Source organism: Pongo pygmaeus, chromosome 13, assembly GCF_028885625.2.
Source record: "Pongo pygmaeus isolate AG05252 chromosome 13, NHGRI_mPonPyg2-v2.0_pri, whole genome shotgun sequence".
Classification (NCBI taxonomy): Eukaryota; Metazoa; Chordata; class Mammalia; order Primates; family Hominidae; genus Pongo; species Pongo pygmaeus.
In genome coordinates this window covers 83,021,761-83,045,695 of record NC_072386.2, presented here as the reverse complement: position 1 = coordinate 83,045,695, position 23,935 = coordinate 83,021,761, and the positions used below count along the sequence as shown (strand labels likewise).

The 23,935-nt window shown below is 39.2% G+C and overlaps 1 protein-coding gene across 12 annotated transcripts in view; it reads right to left on the bottom strand.

The window, feature by feature from the left end:
* The window catches only part of ZNF484 (zinc finger protein 484), a 45,578-nt gene that overhangs the window by 14,444 nt on the left and 7,199 nt on the right, over positions 1–23,935 (bottom strand). For 5 of the 12 annotated variants that reach the window (XM_054500413.2, XM_054500411.2, XM_054500416.2 and 2 more), the window contains exons 2-3: positions 3,580–3,706; positions 3,199–3,291 (exon numbers count right to left, since the gene is read on the bottom strand). In XM_054500413.2, the coding sequence (XP_054356388.1) occupies positions 3,199–3,291; positions 3,580–3,613 (127 nt within the window). In that variant the 5' untranslated portion in view covers positions 3,614–3,706. Of the gene's footprint in view, positions 1–3,198; positions 3,292–3,579; positions 3,707–6,281; positions 8,980–9,421; positions 9,448–19,726; positions 19,808–22,035; positions 22,081–23,935 lie in introns of those variants that run through there. The other 7 variants (XM_054500415.2, XM_063649680.1, XM_063649678.1 and 4 more) reach the window with 4 other exon arrangements.

Genomic DNA, 23,935 nt, shown 5'->3' with positions numbered 1-23,935 from the left:
ACTGCAACCTCCACCTCCTGAGATCAAGTGATTCTCCTGCCTCAGCCTCCTGAGTAGCTGGGATTACAGGCGCCTGCCACCTTGCCTGGCTAATTTTCATACTTTTAGTAGAGATGGGGTTTTGCCATGTTGGCCAGGCTAGTCTCAAACTCCTGACCTCAGGTAATCCACCCACCTCAGCCTCCGAAAGTGCTGGGATTACAGGCGTGAGCCACCGTGCCCGGCCAAAATATGTGTATTATTTGAATACGCAGATAGATAACATAATAATCAAAGGGCTCGATGAAAAGGGAGAATTAAAGAAAATCTTAAAATAGGGTAGAAATGGTTGTGGAAAACAGGGACAAATGTGAATTGCAAATATGAGGCCATATTCTTTCTCTAGTTTACAAACCTACTGAGAGGAGAATCTGTCACATGTTAGATATTAAGTAGTAACTTTAGTTTTGTTCCATGTAGCTATGACAGAATAAACACAGCACACAGTGTTTTAAGTAGTGAAATCTATCAGCAGCATCTGAAATGAAATAGTGAAAAAGAAAAAAATGGGATTATCACATACAAATAGGATTAGAATAATCTAGGCATGAGAAAATACAGACATGATTGTAGGTGATATGACTGGGAGGTAAGAAAGAGGCTTTTGTAAATGAGAAAAATAAGTAGAAAAGCAGAATGAATTATCTGAGAAGATGGATTAGAGGGAAAAGTAAAAAACTCCAAGAGAAGATGACAACATTTTGAAAGGCAAGCCACCTGCTTTTACACGCTACATTGTATCTTGTCTTCCTTCACACAAACAGCCAGACCCTTAAATGCAGACAGTATTGGTCTTTCCCCTGAGTGCTGTATACAACAGGGCCAATGCCTGACTGAGACACACAAATAACAGTCACAGAGTAAAAGTTGTTCCCATGAGCCAATTATCACTCAGAGCTTATGCTGCAGCTGAGACACATAATCTAGACACAGATTATGCTGGGCTGAGACACATGGCCCTGGGAAAATTTAAGGAGGGCCCAAAGCCCTTACACCTGCCTCTAAATGTCCACGATAACTTCTAATATAGGTTAGTTATGTATTGGACAGAGGCAAAGTGCATACTTGCCAGCAGGCAGTATAACCAGTTGGGAAGAGAAGAAAGACCCCTGTGGGGGTGGTCATGCCTTGACATCCTGCTTATTGCCCCAGCTGTAAATGACCTGCAAGGAGAAATGGACCCCACCCCAAACTTGGTTCAGATTTCAAGAGTGATGATGAGACACACACAATAAGAGGGTGTAAAAAGATTCATTACTCACATAATGAGGCTTTCTGGGGACAGCTCCAAGCAGGTCCAGATGGGGCTAGAGTGAGCAAGGAAAGGACTGTCTTGGGAGTTTATGGCAGGGGCGGGTGGGGCTGGGCTAACTACTCCCTTATGTAGTTGGAATTTCCCAGCACCAATGGAGGGAACCCATGGGCTTTTTTCTCAGTTTGTCCAGGAAAAAAAGAGAGAGAGGTGAGGCTTAGAAAACATCAGCAGTTGAACATCAAAAATGAAGGATACAGAATGAGATGTTCAAAGTATTTTATTAGGGAAATATAAATTAAATAATAATTAGAAATTAAAACCCATCAGATTAGCCAAAATATTAAAAATTTGGATAACATTAGGTATGGGTAGGGATGTGGGGAACTAATACCCTTGTACAAAGTTCCAGGGACTGTAGAGTGACAGCCAATCTGGAAAATAATGTGCTTATACCTCATCATATTCAATATTAGTATGCCCAATGATAAAGCAATTCCACTCTTCTTCCTTAAGAAATTCTCATTTCCGGCTGGGCGCGGTGGCTCACGCCTGTAATCTCAGCACTTTGGGAGTCCAAGGCAGGTGGATCACGAGGTCAGGAGATCGAGACCATCCTGGCTAACATGGTGAAACCCCGTCTCCACTAAAAATACAAAAAATTAGCTGGGTGTGGTGTCGGGCGCCTGTAGTCCCAGCTACTGGGGAGGCTAAGGCAGGAGAATGGCATGAACCTGGGAGATGGAGCTTGCAGTGAGCTGAGATCACACCACTGCACTCCAGCCTGCGGGACACAGCGAAACTCCATCCCAAAAATAAATAAATAAATAAATTCTCATTTCCAGTAAGAATAATTCATGAAGAAATGTATTGCAGTGCTGTTTGTAGTAGCTGAAAAACTAGACAAGTAAAATGGGGTATATATGTACACTACAGAATGATATGTAGAAATTAGAATAATGCACTGCAACATGGACCAATTTGAGAAAAAAAAACTTGAGTAGGATATGTAATACAGTAGCATTTCTACAAATTAACAATGCCAACATCTCAGATTTTACAAATATCCCACAAATTCAAGGATAAATGGCATAACATGTCAAATATATTAGAACAGTTGCCTCTTGGAAGGATAAAAATGAGTATGGAGACTGAGGATTAAAAAGAATAAATAAGAGGGGAGCCTTAAACACATTGATGATGATATTGACAAAAAACTAAGGCTATAATTATTAACTCAATCTTCTGTACAGGATATACCTGTACACAAGATAAAAAAAACTTTGTGTAAGATATGAAAATAAATAAATTAGAAAGATCAAGTCAGTGTTGCATTGCACTAGCCAAGTAGGAAGAAAATGTCAATGGTACCCTCAAAGTCAACAATCAGAGAAGAGGCATGGGGGGACTTCAGATAAGCCCATCTCTAGATGACAACCGTGAGGCACTAAGGGGAAAGAGACAAAATGAGAAGAAACAGCAGGAACTGAAGTTGTAATGCACAGTAATGTTTTAAGAAGGTAGATCTATGAGTATTTGAATGCATAAGGAAATGATCTAAGACCCTGATGGAGGCAGAAAGAATAAAACTTTTCTAGGGAAAGAGAGAAAAAAGCAAGAAAACAGGACCCTAGAAAGTAGGGTGTGACATGATCCAAAGAACCAGTAATTATAGCATATTCCCTCCTAAAAAGCCAAGCAAAGAAGAAGGCATTGATATGAGAAGGGATCTTAAGTGGGGTTAGCATTTAGCTATCCAAGGGTCCTTGTCTAATAACTGCTCTTCCAAGCAGTTCTAAAAGTCATTATTAATGACACATCAAAGTTGGGCAAAGTTGTGCACAGCTTCTCCCAGTACAAATGCAGCTGAGTCATACTGTCTACCATGCTCTTGGTTCCCTTCTCACCTGGAAGGCTCTGACTGGGGATCTCACCATCCAACATACATGGCTCTTCTTGTTCCAAGCTGAAGATGACTTCTGGTTTGGGAACTTGACATCCTGTTAACAGGGGATGATAGAGGAGATGATTTCAGAGGCCATACAGTGAAGCATCCCATTTTTTTTCCAAAAAAGTTCACTGGGAACAGAAGAATATTCACACTACCCAAAAGAGATTATTAAGAACATGGGACGATATAAGGACAAAACCATTACACACTTTAGATGTCCTGCAGTCTTTAGAAGTCCCACATACCTCAGAAAACACAGACTTCAGCAATTCTACTAAGAAGAAAAATATACTCAATTAGGTGCAGCCTACTGTATACCCAGCAGAGCTGTGCTTACCCACTGAGATCAAGTTGAAATAGTTTTCCAGCATCACTTCTCTGTACAGGCTTTTCTGAGCAAGGTCTAATTGTTGCCACTCATCCCTACTAAAGTCTACAGTTACGTCCTTGAATGACACTGATTCCTGTTAAAAAAAAAAAAAAAAAAAAAACCTTTCAATGTGAAGGAGTGATACAATATACTATAAAGAACTTCTACAACTCAACAACAACAAACAAAATAATTTTAAAAATGGGTAAAAAGCTTAAATAGACATTTCTGCAAGGAAGATATACAAATATTTAACAAGCACATGTAAAGATGCTCAGCGTCATTAATCACTAGGGAAATGCAAATTAAAACTACAAGATATTACCTCACACCCATCTGGATGATAAAGAAAATGTCTAAAATTGATTATAATGATGGCTGTACAACTGAGTGAATATTCTAAAAATCAATACATGGTACACTTTTTTTTTTTTTTTTTTGAGACAGAGTCTTGCTCAGTCGCCCAGGCTGGAGTGCAGTGGCTCGATCTCTGCTCACCGCAAGCTCCGCCTCCTGGGTTCACGCCATTCTCCTGCCTCAGCCTCCTGAGTAGCTGGGACTACAGGCGCCCGCCACCATGCCCAGCTAATTTAAAAAAAATTTTTTAGTAGAGACGGGGTTTCATCGTGTTAGCCAGGATGGTCTTGATCTCCTGACCTCGTGATCCGCCTGCCTCAGCCTCCTAGAGTGCTGGGATTACAGGCATGAGCCACCACACCCAGCCTACATGGTACACTTTAAATGGTAAATTGTGTGGTGTATGAAGGAGAGGGCTCTTTTTCGGCACTGCCATTTCCAGATGAGATGCAGTAGCTTGGCAGTCCAGTGCTTCCTTCAACAATGAACTGTAAATGCCAGATCCAATACCTGAAATCATCTGTTTCAAAGCACTGGAAAGCTGCTGAGGTAGCAAGAAATATAGGGGCTAAGACTGGAGAGGAGAGAATATTAAAGATTGAAGCTGACTTATTAAGTCACTTTGACAGTGGGAGCATTTACCAATTCTGGGTATGGACAAAAGCTGAGAATCCAGCTTTTGTCCTGGATTCTCATTTTGTCCTGTCTACTGGAGAATGCAGTAGAAGGCTGCAGCTGGGTGACAGAGAAACCAACATAACTCAAACACATGGCCATTTTCCCCTCAGGATATTTGCTGAATTCTAGGGTATATAGGGCAGAAGACTAAAAATGTAAGCAAACAGCCTTTGAAGAGCAGAGCAAAAGTCTAGTATCTGTTAAGAAAATAGTTGGGCATCTATCAGGAAGAGGGTCTTTAGAGGACAAAAGGGCTCTCAGCTGAAAATTCTCAGTAGCCAGGGTGATCCAGAGGTAAATTGAGTCTTAGCAGAGCTTCAACCCGGCCTTATTTCAACATCAACAGTGCCTGACTGGATGTACGTGTTCTCCCTTCCCTCCATTTGCTGACATAAGGAAAGATGAATCCTCTGTGGAGAAAGATTTTTTTTTTTTCTTCTGAGACAGGATCTTGCTCTGTCATCCAGGCTGGAGTGCAGTGGCACAAACACGACTCACTGCAGCCTCGACCTGGGCTAAAGCAATCCTCCTGTCTCAGCCCCACAAGTAGCTGGGACTACAGGCACATGCTACCGTGCCCAGCTAATTTGTCTATCTTTTGTAGAGATGGGTTTTGCCATGTTGCCCAGGCTGGTCTGGGACTCCTGAGCTGAAGTGATCTGCCCCCCTCAGCCTCCGAGGTATGAGCCCTGCCTACAACTTATTATACACAGTGTTTAAAACAAATAAAAAAATCCTACACATCCAAAAAGATAAGACCACATATCCAAAATCAGAGAAGGAAAAAATTCAATAGAAACAGTCACACAGAGAATTGGAGTTAGATGAAAAGAGGACTATCTTTAGAGAGTTGGTTCTTATAATAAAGAATCAAATGAAAGTTCAAAAATTGAAAAATCTAAAACTAAAATTAAGAAGTCCTTATACAGGTTTAACAGCAAAATACAGAATTTCTGAAATGGAAGACAAGTAAATAAAATATCCAAACTGAAACAGAGATTTTTTTTTTTAAAGAAAAAAACATAGGAGCATTAGGAACATGTGTGACATAGTAAAAAGGTATAACCTATCAGAGTCTGAGAAGTTAAAGAGGAGAGTGCAGGGAAGAAGCAATATTTGAAGAAGTAATGGCTATGAATGACATCACCCCTTAGGATTCAAGAAGCTCTTCAAATACCTCTTTACAAAACTGCAAGTATTGACTATGCAAAACAGTAACAGTACTATTCTGGGAGGTTTAAAATGTATGCAAAATTTAAATTAATGGAAATAATAATGCAAAAATGGGAGGCAGTAAATAGAATTAAAGTGTTTTAGTATCCTAGCATTATTAGGAGATAAAATAGTAACTTCAAGATGGATGTTTTAATATCTGGGGTAACAAACAGTAAAAGAATTATAACAAGTAAACAAAGGAAAAAATTAAAGAGTAAAAAAATCATGTAATATAAAAAGTCAAGAAAGGAATGAAAAAATAGGTGGTTCAAATAAAAACTAGGCCGGGCGTGGTGGCTCACACCTGTAATCCCAGCACTTTGGGAGGCTGAGGCAGGCGGATCATGAGGTCAGGAGATCAAGACCATCCTGGCTAACACGGTGAAACTCCGTCTCCACTAAAAATACAAAAAAATTACCTGGGTGTGGTGGCAGGTGCCTGTAGTCCCAGCTACTCAGGAGGCTGAGGCAGGAGAATGGCATGAACCTGGGAGGTGGAGGTTGCAGTGAGCCAAGACTGCACCACTGCACTCCGGCCTGGGTGACAGAGTGAGACTCCATCTCAAAAATAAAATAAAATAAAATAAAAACTAATAGTAAGGTGGTATATATAAATTCAAGTATATTAGTAATTACATTAAGTGTAAATGCATTTAACATTCAAGTTAAAAGCAAAGATTGAGACTTCTGGTTGTAAAAAACAAAACAAAACAAAAAAAGAGTGCATTCCACCCAATTCCTCCTGCTAATTACCTAAAAATCTAGAAAAATACATAAAGCATCTATCAGAAGACTCACTGGTGGAGAAAAGAAAGTAGAACCTAAGGACTTAAAAAACAACACAGTAGTGAGTTCCCTAGAGGGAACTTAGAGGGAGAGAGGGAGCTCCTACATATTGCAAAATGAGTACTAGAGAAGCTTGCAACCTGGAAGAACCAATGAGCACAGACAAAAAAGGCCTCCCCAAAGCATACATTTTCCAGCCAAATAATTTGAAATAGGGCAGCACTGCAGGATGGGACCTTTTGACTACACATACCTACAAAGTTCAGAAGTACCCAAGAACACCCTCACTTCTGACACCTACTGCAAGCAGAGGGATTTCCCAGGATCACCTGTACTTCTGACACCAATTCCAAGTCAGGGGTCCCCAAGACCACCCTCAGGTTCCACAATTCGCAGAAGAACTCACAGAAATTAGAAAAGCCATAATACTCGTGGCTATGGTGTTATATGGCGGCTTTACAATGAAAGGATACAGATCAAAATCAGCCAAGGGAAGATGTGCTTAGCGCAGGGTCAATGAGAGTTCCAGGTGTGAGCTTCCAGTGGTTTTCTCCCAGTGGAGTCATATGGACAGCACTTACTTCTCCCAGCAATGATGTGTGATGATAATATGCATGGAGTATTGCCAACTGGGGAAGTCCACTTGAGCCTTGATGTCCAGAGTTTTTACTGAGACTTGATCATGTAGACATGAATGACTCCCACTGTGGCTGATCTTAGTCTCCAGCCCCTCCAGAGCTGATATTGCATGGCCAAAGGTACCCCACTATAAACCACATGTTGGCATAGACTATTCAGTGTGGCCCAAAGCTCCCACCATAAATCACACTGTCATTATATACTATCTTGCATGGCCCAAGCAAGGCCTGCAGGACATTCCAAAGATTTAGAGGTTACCTCCCAGGAGCTGAGTGCAAAACCAAACCTCTCTTTGTGCAAAGTTAATCCTTTACTGCACAACAGTATACTTGAGGCCAGGCACGGTGGCTCATGCCTGTAATCCCAGCACTTTGGGAGGCTGAGGCAGGCGGATCACAAGGTCAGGAGATCGAGACCATCCTGGCTAACATGGTAAAACCCCATCTCTACTAAAAAAAATACAAAAAATTAGCCGGGTGTGGTGGTGGGCGCCTGTAGTCCCAGCTACTCGGGAGGCTGAGGCAGGAGAATGGCGCGAACCCGGGAGGCGGAGCTTGCAGTGAGCCGAGATCACGCCAGTGCACTCCAGCCTGGGTGACAGAGCGAGACTCCATCTCAAACAAAAACAAAAACAAAAACAGTATACTCGAGGTGAAAACTACAAAAGATGCATCCTTTGCCTTCTTCACAAACAATGTGACTCCAAAGATGGTGGGGTGGAGCTCTCTCAACCATCCCAACTGCATTAGCTCAAAGAGAGGTAGCACCCCTCTTGCCTCTCCAGCAGGCATTATATAGACTGTATTGGCTAACCCTACCCCAAATTAAGTGAATGACAGCAAAGAAGAAGTAGCTACCTTCTCCTTCCAATAGAGAGTGGAGGACGGATTATGGAGAAAGTTATAAAAAGGGTTCTTTAAATACGTGTATGATGACCTGGGCACACCTACGAGCAGCCCATGTAAAAAATGAATCAGAATCAACATAGAAAAAGCTTTCAGGGCTGAACTAGGGTGTGGGATACTGTCCAGGTTTCAAATTGGCTTCTGGGTAGCACAAAAATGAGGGAGACCAAAATAGAACTGCAAAGACTTTCAAAACTAAGTTGAATTTGAAATACAGCCCACAAAAATAGACCAAGACATGCACTCTAAACCTAAATGTGTTGACAACTGCTAAAATAGAGGATTTGAAGAGAAAACAGAATCTCATAACATGATATTCAGAATGTCCTGAATAAAGCCAAAATTATTCATCATCTTAAGAACCAAGAAAATCTGAAATCAAATGAGAAAAGAGCATCAACAGATAGCAACACTCAGATGAATCAGATGTGTTGGAATTATTTGACAAGGATTTAAAGTAGCTAACTAAAAGTGTTGCAACAAGCAGCTGTAAATAGTGTTGAATCAAGTGGAAATATATAAATTCTCAGCAAAGAAATAGAAGGTATGAGGAAGAACAAAATGAAAATTTTAGAACCAAAAAATACAGTAAGTGAAATTAAAAACCTCACTGGATGATCTCAACAGCAGAATGGAGATCCAAAGAAAAGAATCAGTTACCTCAGTTACCTGTAAGATAGATAAATAGAAATTATCCAATCTGAACAATAGAAAAAATAATTGATGAAATGATTGTTTCATCAATTCCCTCAGGCTGTATTCAGCCTAAGGGACCCAGTGGGACAATAACAGAACAGCCAACAATCATTTCAGCAGTCCTAGAAGAAATGAAAAAGCAGGATGGGAAACTGGAAAAAGATTTGAAGAAATAATAGCTGAAAACCTCCCAAATCTGGTAAAAGGCATAAATGTACAGATTCAAGAAGCTGACCAAATCTCCAAAAGGAAAACCTCAAATAAATCCATGTCTAGATACATTGTAAGATTTATAAAATCCAAATTTAAGAATAGAACCTGAAAACAGTCAGAGAGAAATGACACATTACCTGTAGGGAAAGGGCAATTTGAACAAGAATGACTTTCTCATTAAAAACCACAGATGTCAAAAGGAAGTGGGACCATATTTTTCAAGTGCTGAAGGGAAAGAACTGTCAATATTGAATTCAATATCCACTGAAAATAAAATAGGCTCTGTTTAAATTCTCTTAAACTTAATTCTGAGGAATTACCTGCCATTGGTAGTTGAGAAACAAGTCTGAAAAAAAAAAAAAAAAGGAATTAACTGCCATACATTTATTAAGCATAATTACTTAGGTAATTCTTAGGATTTACCTGCCATATATTTACTAAGCAAGATGTTCAGAACTTTATGTTGTGAACATCTTCACAACTTTACACAATATGCTTCAAGACATCAAAGAACGTACAACAATTTTCTAAGATATTATAAAGGGCATAAGAGATGTGCAAAGCATAGCATGACCCCAAATAGAGAGAATAAAATTCTACATGGAGTGTAAGACTAAGTTCTGTAGAGTTGATGAAACTTAAGCTTAATCTTGGGAGATGACATGTTTAATGCAAGCAGAGTAGGGCAAAGTGATTTTTAGAAGGGAGCAGCATGAGCAAGGTATAAAGACAGGAAAATACATGATAAATTCAGGGAACCACAAATTAGTCTGCATAATGAGAGGTCTGTATGCAGTGAAGGAAAGGTGTTTATGAGGAAATTTCAGTAGAGGTATGCTGGCATGAGATCATGCAACTATCTATTTTTCCTCCAATAGATAATGGACTGCCATTAAAGTAATTTATATGTAGAGAAAAGATGATTAGATTTGTGTTTACAACTGCCAAGAAGATGCTTGCCAGGTTGTGAAGAAATAGGAACGCTTTTACACTGTTAGTGGGAATGTAAATTTGTTCAACCATTGTGGAAGACAGTGTGGTGATTCCTCAAAGATTTAGAAGTGGAAATACCATTTGACCCAGAAATCCCATTGCTGTTTATATACCCAAAGGAATAGAAATCATTCTATTATAAAGATACACGTATGCATATGTTCATTGCGGCACTATTCACAATAGCAAAGACATGGAATCAACCCAAATGCCCATCAGTGATAGACTGGATAAAGAAAATGTGGCTGGAATACTATGCAGCCATAAAAAGGAATGAGATCATATCCTTTGCAGGGACATGCAGGGATCTGGAAGCCATTATCCTCAGCAAACTAATGCAGGAACAGAAAACCAAACACTACATGTTCTTACTTATAAGTGGGAGCTGAACAATGTGAACACATGGACACAGGGAGGGGAACAACACTCACTGGGGCCTGTCGGGGAAGGGTGGGGGGTGGGAGAGCATTAGGGAAAAAAGCTAATGCATGCTGGGCTTAATACCTAGGTGATGGCTTGATGGGTGGAGCAAACCATCATGACACACATTTCCCTATGCAACAAACCTGCACATCCTGCACACGTACCCTAGAACTTAAAATAAAAAATAAAAAAAGACTATCAAGAAACAGCAGGGAGAATACATTTGAATGAGCAAGAGTGGAAGTCCAGGCAATATTTCATGTGAAAGAATTAAAACACCTAAGTTAGGGAGAAAATATTATTTAACAGGAATATAGAAAAAGAAATTGGTGTAGATAGTAGGCAATTAGAATCGATAGATGGAGTAAGAAAAAGGAGGAACTAAAGTGAAATTCTCAATTATTCGTTTTGTATACTCTGAGATTATAGTGTCATATACTGAAGTAGAGATTGATGAATGGAAAAGGTTGGAGAAAGGGAACCAGATAAAATCACTTATGTTTTGCACATATTGAGATTACAGGGATTAAACATGTAGGCAGGCATATTATAGGACGTTAGGCAGAGGCCTAGAGTGGAGATAAAGATTTGGGAGTCACCAGTAGATAATTAATAACTAAAATCATCTGAGTAAATGAGACTGCTTGAGAGGACACCTGATAAAGGAGAATGTAAAGGAAAGAATCTGAAAAAGTTACCAGCATTGAAGAAGAGGTGTCAGCAATAAAAACTGAGAAGTCAGACAGAGCCAGGAGACGGTAACGTCTTAGAATGTATACGGGGATTAGCTGATGGGGTTGAATGCCAAGATGGATGAAAAAAGCAAAAGACAGATAAATTTTGGCTTTTGTATTTAGGAGATGTGACAGTGATAGCTAGTTGTCTTCCAACATTCACTCATCCTTTCTTCCCTAATAACAGAACATGAATTCTTAGCTGGATACTCTGAGTAAGACTCTCTTTTCCCAGCACACCTTAAATGTAACCAGGAAACTATACTTTGGCCACAGAGATACAGGCGATACTTCTGAGATGGCATTTTTTAAAGGAGAAGGTGTGAGTGCGCCTTTCCTCCCCAACCTCCCCATGCTGCTGGCCTGGAACGCTGACTCAGTTAATGCAACCCCAGCAAATCTTGGGAACCATTAAGTGACATGAGGTTGAAAATCACAAAATGAGAATGACATAGAGAACAACAAAAAAAAAAAAACGGTGTAGGAATTTGTGAAGACACCAGGCCCTGAATGAATACTTTCAGACTTCTTTTGCTTGAAAGGATAAACTCTGATTTGTTTAAGCCCGTAATTTTTACATTTCTGTTATACTAAAATGCCTTTTGCCAGACAATTCTAATAAAATAGGAACTAGGTTGCAATTACAGACTCTTAAGCTTTTAAGCAAAAAATTCAGTACCACGTAATAGCAAAAAGATCAGTACTCCAGGAAAATATAATTCATATTTTGAATGACAATCTAAAATACATAAAACAAAAGTTGACAAAATTACATGGAGAAATTGATAAATCTACACACGCATGGGAAACTTCCCGACTCCCCCTCCCTACTCTGAGAGATTTTAACCAGATTACATTCATTAATCACTAGATATAGCAACAAAAATTTGGCACGTATAGGAAAATTTCTGCAAGAAAATTGACAAGCCAGTTACAAAGGAGATGAGATCTCATACATAAAACAAATATGCAATAGTCAAAAAATAAGGATTATAGAGAAGATCTGAACAACACAAATAAGCTTTTTGTGATGTAGACAGAAATCACACACACACAGAGAGAGAGAGAGAGAGAAAGAGAGAGAGAGAGAACGAGAGAGAAAGAGTATATTCATCATTATATTAGGGAACCATACATGAATGACAGTGTGATAGTACACAAAATGTATAAAGAACATAAATGTAAAAAACAGGCTGGTTGCAGTGGCACATGCCTGTAATCCCAGTACTTTGGGAGGCCAAGACAGGAGGATTGCTTGAGTCCACGAGTTTGAGACCAGCCTGGGCAACATAGTGAGACCTTGTCTCTATAAAAAACCAAAACAACAACAACAACAACAAAAAGCAATACAAACTACAGACAACTCAGTTAAAAAAAGGGGGGGAATGAATCAAGCAATTCTCAAAAGAAGTGTATATGACAATGAAATTCTGAAAAACTGTTCAATCACATTAGTAACCAGGGAAGTGCTAATTAAATCCAAAATGAGATATCGCTGCAAACTCCCCAAGATGGCTAAAATTGTAAAGATTGAAAACACCAAGTACTGGTAAAGATACAAAGTAGAAAACATATCTGCACACTACTGGTAGGAATACAAATTGGCATAACAACTTTGCAAAGCTGTATGACATCATATACTAAAGTTGGAGAGAGGCCAGGTGCAGTGGCTCAGGCCTGTAATCCTAGCACTTTAGGAGGCCAAGGCCAGGAGGATTGCTTGAGACCAGGAGCTCAAGACCAGCCTGCGCAACATAGCAAGGCGCCGTCTCTACAAAAAGAAAAAAAGAAATTAGCCAGGCATGGTGGCATGCGTCTATAGTCCCAGCTACTTGGGAGGCAGGGGTAGCAGGATCACTTGAGCCCTGAAAGTTGAGGCTGTAGTGAGCTGGGATCGCAGCATTGCACTCCACTCAGCTTGGGTGACAGAGCAAGACCTTGCCTTTGGATAGAAATAACTTCTGAAAGAAATGTTCACAAGAGCATATTTCATAATGCATTTTATATTTCTCCATAGTAAAGGCTTAAAAATAAATGAAAATAAAATCATAATGGTACAGAAATGCATATGGTATACCATCTTCTGTGGAAAAAACATAATACTTTTCCTATTTGTTTTTGTCTATATAATGACACTTTGAATACACACTAAAAAAATTAGTTATCCAGATTGAGGACATGGGCTGATAGGAAAAGAAAGAGGGAGATTTTTCACTATGTACTTATTTTCTTACTTTTAAATCATATGCATGTATTACCTATTCAAAATACTCATCTGACAAAAGTCTAATATCCAGATTCTACAGAGAACTTAAAAACACATTTACAAGAAAAAAACAACCCCATCAAAAAGTGGGCAAAGGATATGAACAGACACTTCTCAAAAGAAGACATTTATGTGGCCAACAATCATATGAAAAAAAGCTCAACATCACTGATCATTAGAGAAATACAAATCAAAACCACAATGAGATACCATCTCATGCCAGTCAGAATGGCTATTATTAAAAAGTCAAGAAACAATAGATGCTGGCGAGGCTGTGGAGAAATAGGAACACTTTTACACTGTTGGTGGGAATGTAAATTAGTTCAACCATTGTGGAAGACAGTGTGGCAATTCCTCAAGGATCTAGAACCAGAAATACCAGTTGACCCAGCCATCCCATTACTGGGTATATACCCAAAGGAATATAAATCATTCTACTATAAAGACACATGCACACGTATGTTTATTGCAGCACTATTTACAATAGCAAAGACACAGAACCAACCAAAATGCCCATCAATGATAGACTGGATAAACAAAATATGGTACATATACAACATGGAATACTATGCAGCCTTAAAAAGGAATCAGATCACATCCTTTGCAGGGACATGGATGAAGCTGGAAACCATCATTCTCAGCAAACTAACACAGGAACAGAAATCCGAACACTGCATGTTCTCACTCATAAGTGGGAGTTGAACGATGAGAACACACACACACAGGGCAGGGAACAAGCCACACCAGGGCCTATCGAGGGGTGGGGGAATAAGGGGAGAGAAAGCATTAGGACAAATAGCAAATGCATGCAGGCTTAAAACCTAGATGATGGGGGCCGGGTGTGGTGGCTCACACCTGTAATCCCAGCACTTTGGGAGGCCAAGGTGGGTGGATCACCTGAGGTCGGGAGTTCGAGACCAGCCTGACCAACATGGAGAAACCCTATCTCTACCAGAAATACAAAATTAGCCAGGCACGGTGGCTCAAGCCTGTAATCTCATCACTTTGGGAGGCTGAGGTGGGTGGATCACGAGGTCAGGAAATCGAGACCCTCCTGGCTAACACAGTGAAACCCTGTCTCTACTAAAAAATTTTAAACAAAATTAGCCAGGCCTGGTGGCAGGCGCCTGTAGTCCCAGCTACTCGGGAGGCTGAGGCAGGAGAATCCCTTGAACCCGGGAGTCGGAGGTTGTGGTGAGCTGAGATCACGCCATTGCACTCCAGCCTGGGCAACAACAGCGAAACTGCATCTCAAAAAACAAAGCAAAACAAAACAACAACAACAAAAAAACAAACCTAGATGACAGGTTGATAGGTGCAGCAAACCACCATGGCACACGTGTACCTATGTAACAAACCTGCACGTTCTGCACATGTATCCTGGAACTTAAAGTAAAATTTTAAAAAAAGAAAATATTGCACCCATGAATATTAGAAAGATCATTCAGAAGTGAAGAAAAGAGTCCTTGAAATTAAAAATACAATATTAATGAGAAACTCAGTAACCTGAAACTTTCCATCATACTGCACTGAGCACATCTTCTCTGGCTGATTTTAATCCACGTCCTCTTTCTGAAATGAACTATAAGCATGAGTATAATGGCTTTCCTGAGTTGCGTAAGTCCTTCTCGTGAATGATGGAAACTGAGGGTGGTCTTGGAGACTCCTGAGCTTGCAGTTTCTGTCATAAGTGAGGGTAGTCTTAGAGACGCCTAAATAATTTTACTTGGGCTTGTATCTGAGTGTCAGTAGGGCTGTATTCCTTCTGGAGATTCTAAAGGAATATCAATTTTCTTGATTTTTCTAGCTTCTAGAGGCTACCTGTATTCTTTGGCCTTAAAACAACACAAATTTGTCACTATTCTGGAGGTCGTATGTCCAAAATAAGTCCTGCTGGGCTGCACTCCTTCTGGAGACTCTACAGGACAATCCATTTCTATGCCTTACCCAGCTTCTTGAGACTCAAGAGATCTAACATTTGAGAAACATGAGGAGAATTCCTAGTATCATGTGGAAGGGACAGCCCATGCCAGTAGCTGAGTATCAGATAGAGAGTAACTATGAGCAGGTCGACGACTCCAAGAGGAGTTTCTTTAAAGAGCTGAAATGAATAGCATGTAATCTAGAGACAACGGCCTGGGTCTTATTTTCCTGGCTTCATCATTCAGGAGCTGCATGATCTTGGGCAAACTCCTTCTCTGTGTAACAGTTTTCCTCGTCTGTAAAATGAGAATAATGATTATAGATAGCTGTCTTTGTTTACTGTTACTATAAAGGAATACCTGAGCCTGGGTAATTTATAAAGAAAAGACGTTTATTTGGCCCATGGTTCTGCAGGCTGTGCAAGAAGCATGGCATCAGCATCTGCATCTGGGGAGGGCCTTCAAGCTGCTTCCATTCATGGCAGAAGGGGAAGAGAAGCCGGTGTGTGCAGAGATCATATGGCAAAAGAGGAAGAAAGAGAGAGAGAGAATGGGAGGTAGCAAGCTCTTCTCAACAACCAACTCTCACAGAACTCATAAGACTGAGAACTCACTACCTCCCCAGAGAGGGCATTAATCTATTCATGAGGGATCTGTCCCCATGACCCAAACACTTCCCATTATGCCCTACCTCCTACACTGGGATCAAACTTCTCTTTTATTTTTAAAATTTCTTTTTATTTATTTATTTTTGTAAGAGACAGGGTCTCGCCATATTACCTAGGCTGATCCCAAACTCCTGGCCTCAAGTGATCCTCCTCCCTTGGCTTCCTGAATAGCTGGGATTACACACAAGCCACCGCGCCTGGCTTGGGGGATCAAATTTCAGCATGAGATCTGGAGAGGATAAATATCCAAACCATAGCAATAACTCGTAGGGGTTGTAACTGAATTAGTTAATAGAGAATGCTTATAGTGCCTGGTATATAGTAAGCACTATATTAGTGTTTATATTATATTACTGTTATTATTTAATATATTTTAATATATTGAGAAGGTATTTATATACCTGGGAAGACTAGAGATGAATTACTGATATATATAATATATATTATACATATATGTATGAAGAACAAAACAAATGATTAAGCCAGACACTTGTAATTTCAGGTAAAACAAAAAGCACTGCATAAAAAGTAAATGGCTCACTTGTGAATATTGTTAAAATAATCATCATAATAAAATGCAGCCTATTGATTTACCCCAAATTATGATATACCCATATTAGGCTGGGCGCGGTGGCTCATGCCTATAATTCCAGCACTTTGGGAGGCTAAGGTGGGCAGATCGCTTGAGCCCAGGAGTTCAAAGACCAGCCTGGGCAACATGGTGAAACCCCATCTCTACTAAATAAATAAAAAATAAATAAATAAAATACCCATATTAGACGGAGGGTATATGAGAAATGTGTACATGAGTGTCAAGGGCCTGAGTGTCTGAAAGAGAGCTAATTCCTTCTTTCCATTGTGTTGTCTGTAGATAACTGCTTAAAACTGAAAGCCTAGAAATACCAGTACAAACATGTTATTTAGACATATGAAAGTAAACAGCAAAAGATACTAAACTGAGTTCAAAGTGACTACCTTTGAGAAGCTGAAATTTGAAGAGGAAGAGAGCAGATGACAACTGTTTTATTCTAAGAAACCACAAAGAACAATTTGACTAAGTAAATATAGGTAAAACTTTCATGACATTCAAAATGAAATACTTATTTTTAAAAGTTCAGATGCAAAGGACAAAGAGGCAGTTATAACTGAACAAAATATATAAGACTATGCTTAATATATGAAGTCCTCTGTTCAAACTCAATAAACTGGATTCCACTCCTGGAAAGAAACAGTAGATGCACTTGTCTCTATTCATCCTGTTAAGTTCATCTACAAACCATAGACATTATCCATCAAACCAACATACAGAGACTCTGAAAGGTTAAGAAAAATAGGCACCCTGGCTAGGGGCCTCAGGAACCAGGGAAGTAAACAGTAATGAGCTCTCTGTGTCTTTCGGCCTCATATAGATAGCTCTGACCAGGTGTTCGAAAAACCTACAATCCAGAAACATCAACAAGTATATACAAAAAGGCCTGGAAAAAAGTGCTTTCTCTAGCTAAAAGACCAGGAAAGGGGCAACAGAGAAAAATAAAAAACTTTTAGACAAAACCTACTCCAACCAAATACCACAGATTATAAAACAACAAAAAACTGTGGGCTTGATTCATCTCTCATCAGCAAAGACTCAGTGGGTAGCCTAGACTCCTGTATTTGCCTGGCTGCCTGGGGATGCCCCTCCACTGCAATAGGGTAGTATGAGAAAAAGCCAACTGGGGAGCTGGGACTTTCATCTCTGCACAGTGGTAATGGGTAGCTTTCCTGCCATGCCAGTGGGAGCCACCTCAGGGCTGGACTTCCATTCCTACCTAGCAGTAATGTGACACTCTTCCCATCATGACAGGTGTGGGGTGAGAGGATGCCAAATGAAAATCCAAGACCTTCATCACTCTGAGAGGTAATGAGGCCCTATCCAACCTAACAATATCAGAGAAGACAGCATGAAGAGCAGAAACAAGGTACCCTCTCCTTTCAGACAAGGTGATGTCACCAGAGGTCTACTGGGGAGCCTGAACTGCCAACCCCAACTAGCAGTAATGAGGTGTCTCTCTCCCCACAGACTGTCAACAGAGTTCAAGTAGGGAACCTGCAAATTCACATCCACCTGGCAGTAGTACAGCAAGGCCCCCCAATTCCCACACTGGCCCAGAGGATGCCTGCTAAAAAAGAGGACTCAAATAAGATCTAGAGTCTCATAATGCCCAAGGTTTCCACAATACATTACAAAATCATTTGTAAAACCAAGAACCAGGAAAATCTCAACTTGAATAAGGAAACAACCAATCAACTGATACTAAAACTGAAGTGATGCATGTATCAGAATTATTTCATAAGGATTTTAAAGTAGTCCTCATAAAAATGTTTTAACAAGCATATGAACACACTTGAAACAAAAAAACTTCAACAAAGAAATAGAGAAGAGATGAAAAAACCAAATGAAAATTTTAGAATTAAAAAATAACCAATATTAAAAACTCAATAGATGGGCTCAAAAGAATAGAGACAACAGAAGAAATATTCTGAGTACCTGAAAATAAAATAGAAATGATCTAATCTAAAGAATGGATAGAAAACAGACTGAGAAAAAAAGGAACAGAACCTCAGAGACATGTGGGACAATAACAAAAAATCTAACATTTGTGTCATTGGAGTTCCAGAAAAAGAAAAAGAAGAGAAAGGAATGGGGGCTGAACAAGTATTTGAAGAAATAATGAATGAAAATTTCTGAAACTTCCCGAAAGATATACACTTACAGATAGAAGCTGAGCAAATCCCAAAAAGGATAAAACCAAAGAAATTCACACTAAGAAAGAATTATAGTGAAAAAAATATAGAGAAAGAAAACTACAGACAAAGAAAGAATGCTGAAAGCATTCAGAGAGAAACTACACATTACCCACAGGAGAAAAACAATTTGAATGACAATGTGAGATACTAAGAACCATGGCTCCCCAAAGATGTTCACATCCTAATTCCCAGAAATTGTGAATATGTTAGGTTGCATGGCAAAAGGGAATTCAGGTTTCAGATCAAATCTAGGTGGCTAAATCGGCTGTCCTTAAAATAGGAAGATTAATTATCTTGGATTATCTGGGTGGGCTGAATATAATCACAAATTTGCTTAAAAGTTAAAGCAGGAGGGCCAGGCGCGGTGGCTCATGCCTGTAATCCCAATACTTCGAGAGGGCCAAGGCGGGCGGATCACCTGAGGTTGGGAGTTTGAGACCAGCCTGACCAACATGGAGAAACCCTGTCTCTACTAAAACATACAAAATTAGCAGGGCGTGGTGGCGCATGCCTGTAATACCAGCTACTCAGAAAGGTGAGGCAGGAGAATCACTGGAACCCGGAAGGCGGAGGTTGCAGTGAGCCAAGATCGCGCCATTGCACTCCAGCCTGAGCAACAAGAGCAAATCTCTGCCTCAAAAAACAAACAAACAAACAAAAAAGTTAAAGCAGAGGCAATAAAAGAGTCAGAGAAAGATGCGACTACAAAAGAGTGGTCAGAGAGATACAATGTTGATGGCTTTGACGGTGGAGGAAAGGGCCACAAACTGAAATGTGAGCACCCACTAGAAGCTAGAAAAGTCATAGAAAATAGAAACAGATTCTTTCTTACAGCCTGTAGAAAGGAATACTGCCCTCTTGACACCTTGGTTTTAGTTCAGTGAGACCCATGTTGGCCTTCTAAAATATAGAACTGTTAAAAAAAAAAAAAAAAAGTGTTATTTTTAAGCAACTAAATTTTTGATAATTTATTTCAGCAGCAATAGAAAATTAACATGCAGTTTTAACTAATATCTCATCAGAAACTTTGGAGGCCAGAAGGAAGTAGCACATTTTTCAAGTGCTAAGAAAAAAAAAAAAAGAACTATCAACTTAGAATTTTGGATCAGGCAAAAATATCCTTCAGGAGAATGTGGAAATCAAGACATTTCTCGGTCCTCCAAAAATTCATATGTTTAGGCTGTAACCCCTAATGTAACTATATTTGGAGATAGGGCTTTTAAGAGGTAATTACGGTTAAACAAGGTAGGGGTCCTAATCTGATAAGACAAGTGGCCTTACAGAGAGAGATTCTCTCTCCATAGGCAGGCAGTCACTAGGGAATGGCCTGTGAGCACACAGTGAGAATCTAGTTTTTGTCTACAAGCCAGGAAGAGAGCCCTCATCAGAACCTGACCATACTTGCACCCTGATCTCTCAGTTCCAGCCTCCCAGAACTGTGAGAAAATAAATTTTTGTTGTTTATTCCACCCAGTCTATGGTACTTTGTTATGGCAGCCTGAGCTGACTAAGACAACTACTAACAGCTCTGCACACAGAAATTTGACAACTTAGATGAAAGGGACCAGTTCCTGAAAACACACAAACTACTACAACCCTCTCAATATTAAATAGACAATGTGAATAGCCCTGTAACTCTTAAAGAAACTGAGTTTGTAATCTTAAAACTTCCAAAAAAGAAATCTCTAGGCCCAGACAGTTTCTCTGGAGAATTCTACCAAATATTTGAAGAATTAACATAATTAACATAAATTCTACACAGTTTTTTCCAGAAAACAGAAGAGAAGGGCATACTTCCCAGTTTATTGTGTGAGGCCATGATTTCCCTGACACAAAACTGGACAAAGTATAGAAAAGAAAACACAAACTATACAAAATCTCTGGCAGAATAATCAATATAAAGGAACACATTCCAACTTATTTTATGAGGCCAGGGTTATCGTGATACCTAAACCAGAAATAGTACCAAAAGAAAAAAAAGAAAGAGAGACAGAATGAAAAAAAAAAAGCGATATCCTTCATAAATATGATACAAAAACCCTTAACAAAATATTAGCAAATACAAATAATTTAAAAAGTATATACCACAACCAAGTGGAGTTTATTCCATGGATGCAACACTGGTTCAATATTAAAAAATCAATCAATGTAATCTACCATACCAACAGACTCAAGAAGTAAAATCACATGATCATGTCAATTGGTACAGAAATAGCATTTAACAAAATTCAACTCCCATTCACGATAAAACCTCAAGGTTGTTTCAGAAGGTGGTCCTTGGACAAGGAGCATTGATGTTTTGTGGAAATTTGTGAGAAATAAAAATTCTCATATCCCATCCCATAGCTACTAAATCAGAATCTGAATTCAAATGCAAGTGTCAGAAGCACTGTTCTATAAGACAGCAACAGAAAAACTGTTAGTGCACGTTCTTTCTTTCTTTCTTTTTTTTTTTTTTTTTTTTTGAGACAGAGTTTCGCTCTTGTCGCCCAGGCTGGAGTGCAAAGGCGCAATCTCGGCTTACTGCAACCTCCGCCTCCTGGGTTAAAGCAATTCTCCTGCCTCAGCCTCCTGGGTAGCTGGGATTACAGGCACCTGCCACCACACCTGGCTAATTTTTGTATTTTTAGTGCAGACGGGGTTTCACCTTGTTGGCCAGGTTGGTCTGGAACTCCTGACCTCATGTGATCCACCTGCCTCGACCTCCCAAAGTGCTGGGACTACAGGTGTGAGCCACCGCGCCTGGCCTGTTAGTGCACTTTCAGTAGGGTTGCTGTTGAAGACTGCTCTGTCATTAACCATCTGAAGATCTATCAAAAAATTTCTCAGACATCAAGAACCATGAAATCTTTACCACAGATGAAATAAATTACTTGTTAATTTTATAAACCATGTATCCAATTTCCATTATTGCTATGTCTTTCAGGAAGAGCAGAGACAATTTAACAGTTCAAAGTTCATGACTGTGTAAGACCATATATTCTAAACTTGATTTGGGGTTGACAGTCTCTTCTTCATTTTATCTGATCTTAGTTTTTATTTAGTCTTGTCATCTTACTATAGGGATTGTTAGATGTCTCCTAAAATCCACTAAAAGTAAAAGAAAGCAACAAATAAACAGATGAACAAATAAGAACTCACCAGGGACTTGGTCATTTTTGGCTCTTCGGACAAAGGGGCAGAGATCTGAGAAAACAGATGGGTAGAGGTACCCATGAGAGAAGGAACTGTGCCAATGTCACACATGGACACATACATCATTTAGTGCCCTTGCACCTTACTCAAAAATTTATTTCTGGAACTACCACATTAAAATATCATCCCATCCCATATGGTACAAAGATTTAAGTGCAAAAGTTTTACCATAACATGGTTAATAAAAAAGAAAGATTAGAAACGTTTAGATATTCAATAATTGTGAATTGCTTAAATACTTTATAAAATATCCAAAGGATATACTGTTCTATTACGTTATTATACTATCTGATTTCACAGGCCCTTCAAGTTATCATCAACCCTGGTAACTAACTCCTCACTACCACTCTTCAATCTGCTCTAAGTGTCAATTGGTGCCCAGAGACTACTCCCAGAAGCCATTACTGAAACCTCAGATTCACTGAGTTCCATGCCTTGCTGCCCATGAGCCCTGCATCACTCATCCTACAATACCTGATCACAGAGTCTTCAATTCCTCTACCCTAATGGTCTTGGCTCTCTACCCAATCAATCCCATGTCCCCATGACTGGCCTCTATGCCTGTATGTCTACCCATCATGCATCTCCATCAGCCATCCCAAGAGTCCCAATCCTAGGCACACCTGTACCTGCACTGGGGCCTTAGCACACAGACACATCTCCCACCACTGACACAACTAGGCTATAAACTCCTCCACATACACAAACAGGAATTCAATCAATGAACAAATCGGGGGAAATTCTTGAATGTATAGAATAAATTTATAAATAGAAAACACTTCTAAATCTAATTGTGAAAAACCAGACTATTTACAGAGGAAGAATGAAGGAAATAAGAAAATTCTTCATCTGCAGTACTGAAAGCTAAATGATGTCGGAAATAGCATCTAAAAGACCACTTCTCTGTCAGGGCCAGAGAGACATTTTCAGAAATAAAAGCACTTGCAGAGTATCTCTATCTTTGAGAGAAACACTGAAAGAAGTAGTCCAAATAAATGTAAAATGAACCACACAATAAATCTTGAATAGGAAAATATTATTTAGCAATAATTCTTGCAAAAGATATATAATTATAAAAAAGGACAATGTGACAATGTGATAAAGAGGCCAGTAAAGAGAAAATTAATAATACCCTACGATAAAACATTCCTAATAATCTCAGGAAAAAATAAATAGAAAAAATGGGGTGCAGAATGGAAACAATGAGCAGAAATTTCATCAATCCAATGAAAATATTATGTAAAGAAAAGGCAGAAAATAAAAAGAGCTAAATAGTAAACATCAAATGGAAGGCATAAAATCAGATAAATCATTATTACACTAAACTGAAATGTAAAATTCTATCAACAGAGACTATAAGTTGGATTTGAAAAAAGCAAAAGCATCTATTGTAAACAAATAGGTAATCTGACACAGAGACAAATAGGATATAAAATAAAGCTCTGGGCAAAGACATCATCCAAATGCAATAAAAGTAAAAACAAGGGTGGCAATGTGAGTATCAAAGTGGAATTCGATGTTAAAAAGTGTTTTTCTTTTTTCTTTTTGGTTGAAAAAAGGGATCCTATAATAATACCACTTAATACATGAAAAAGGATAAAAAATGCACTAACCATTAAGTGTATGTATGCCCATCCCTCAGATGCACAAATAAAATTAGCAAAAAAGCACATATAACTGCAAAATGAACTATTAAAAGTGATTTTTATTGTATCTCTTCCAGAATATGAAACAAGTAGATCAAAATTAGGAAAGATAAAGATTTGAAAAATACCAACAAGCAAGACTTAATTAAACAGAATTTTGGCCCATACAACAAAATATAATTTTTCTTTTATATCTGTTG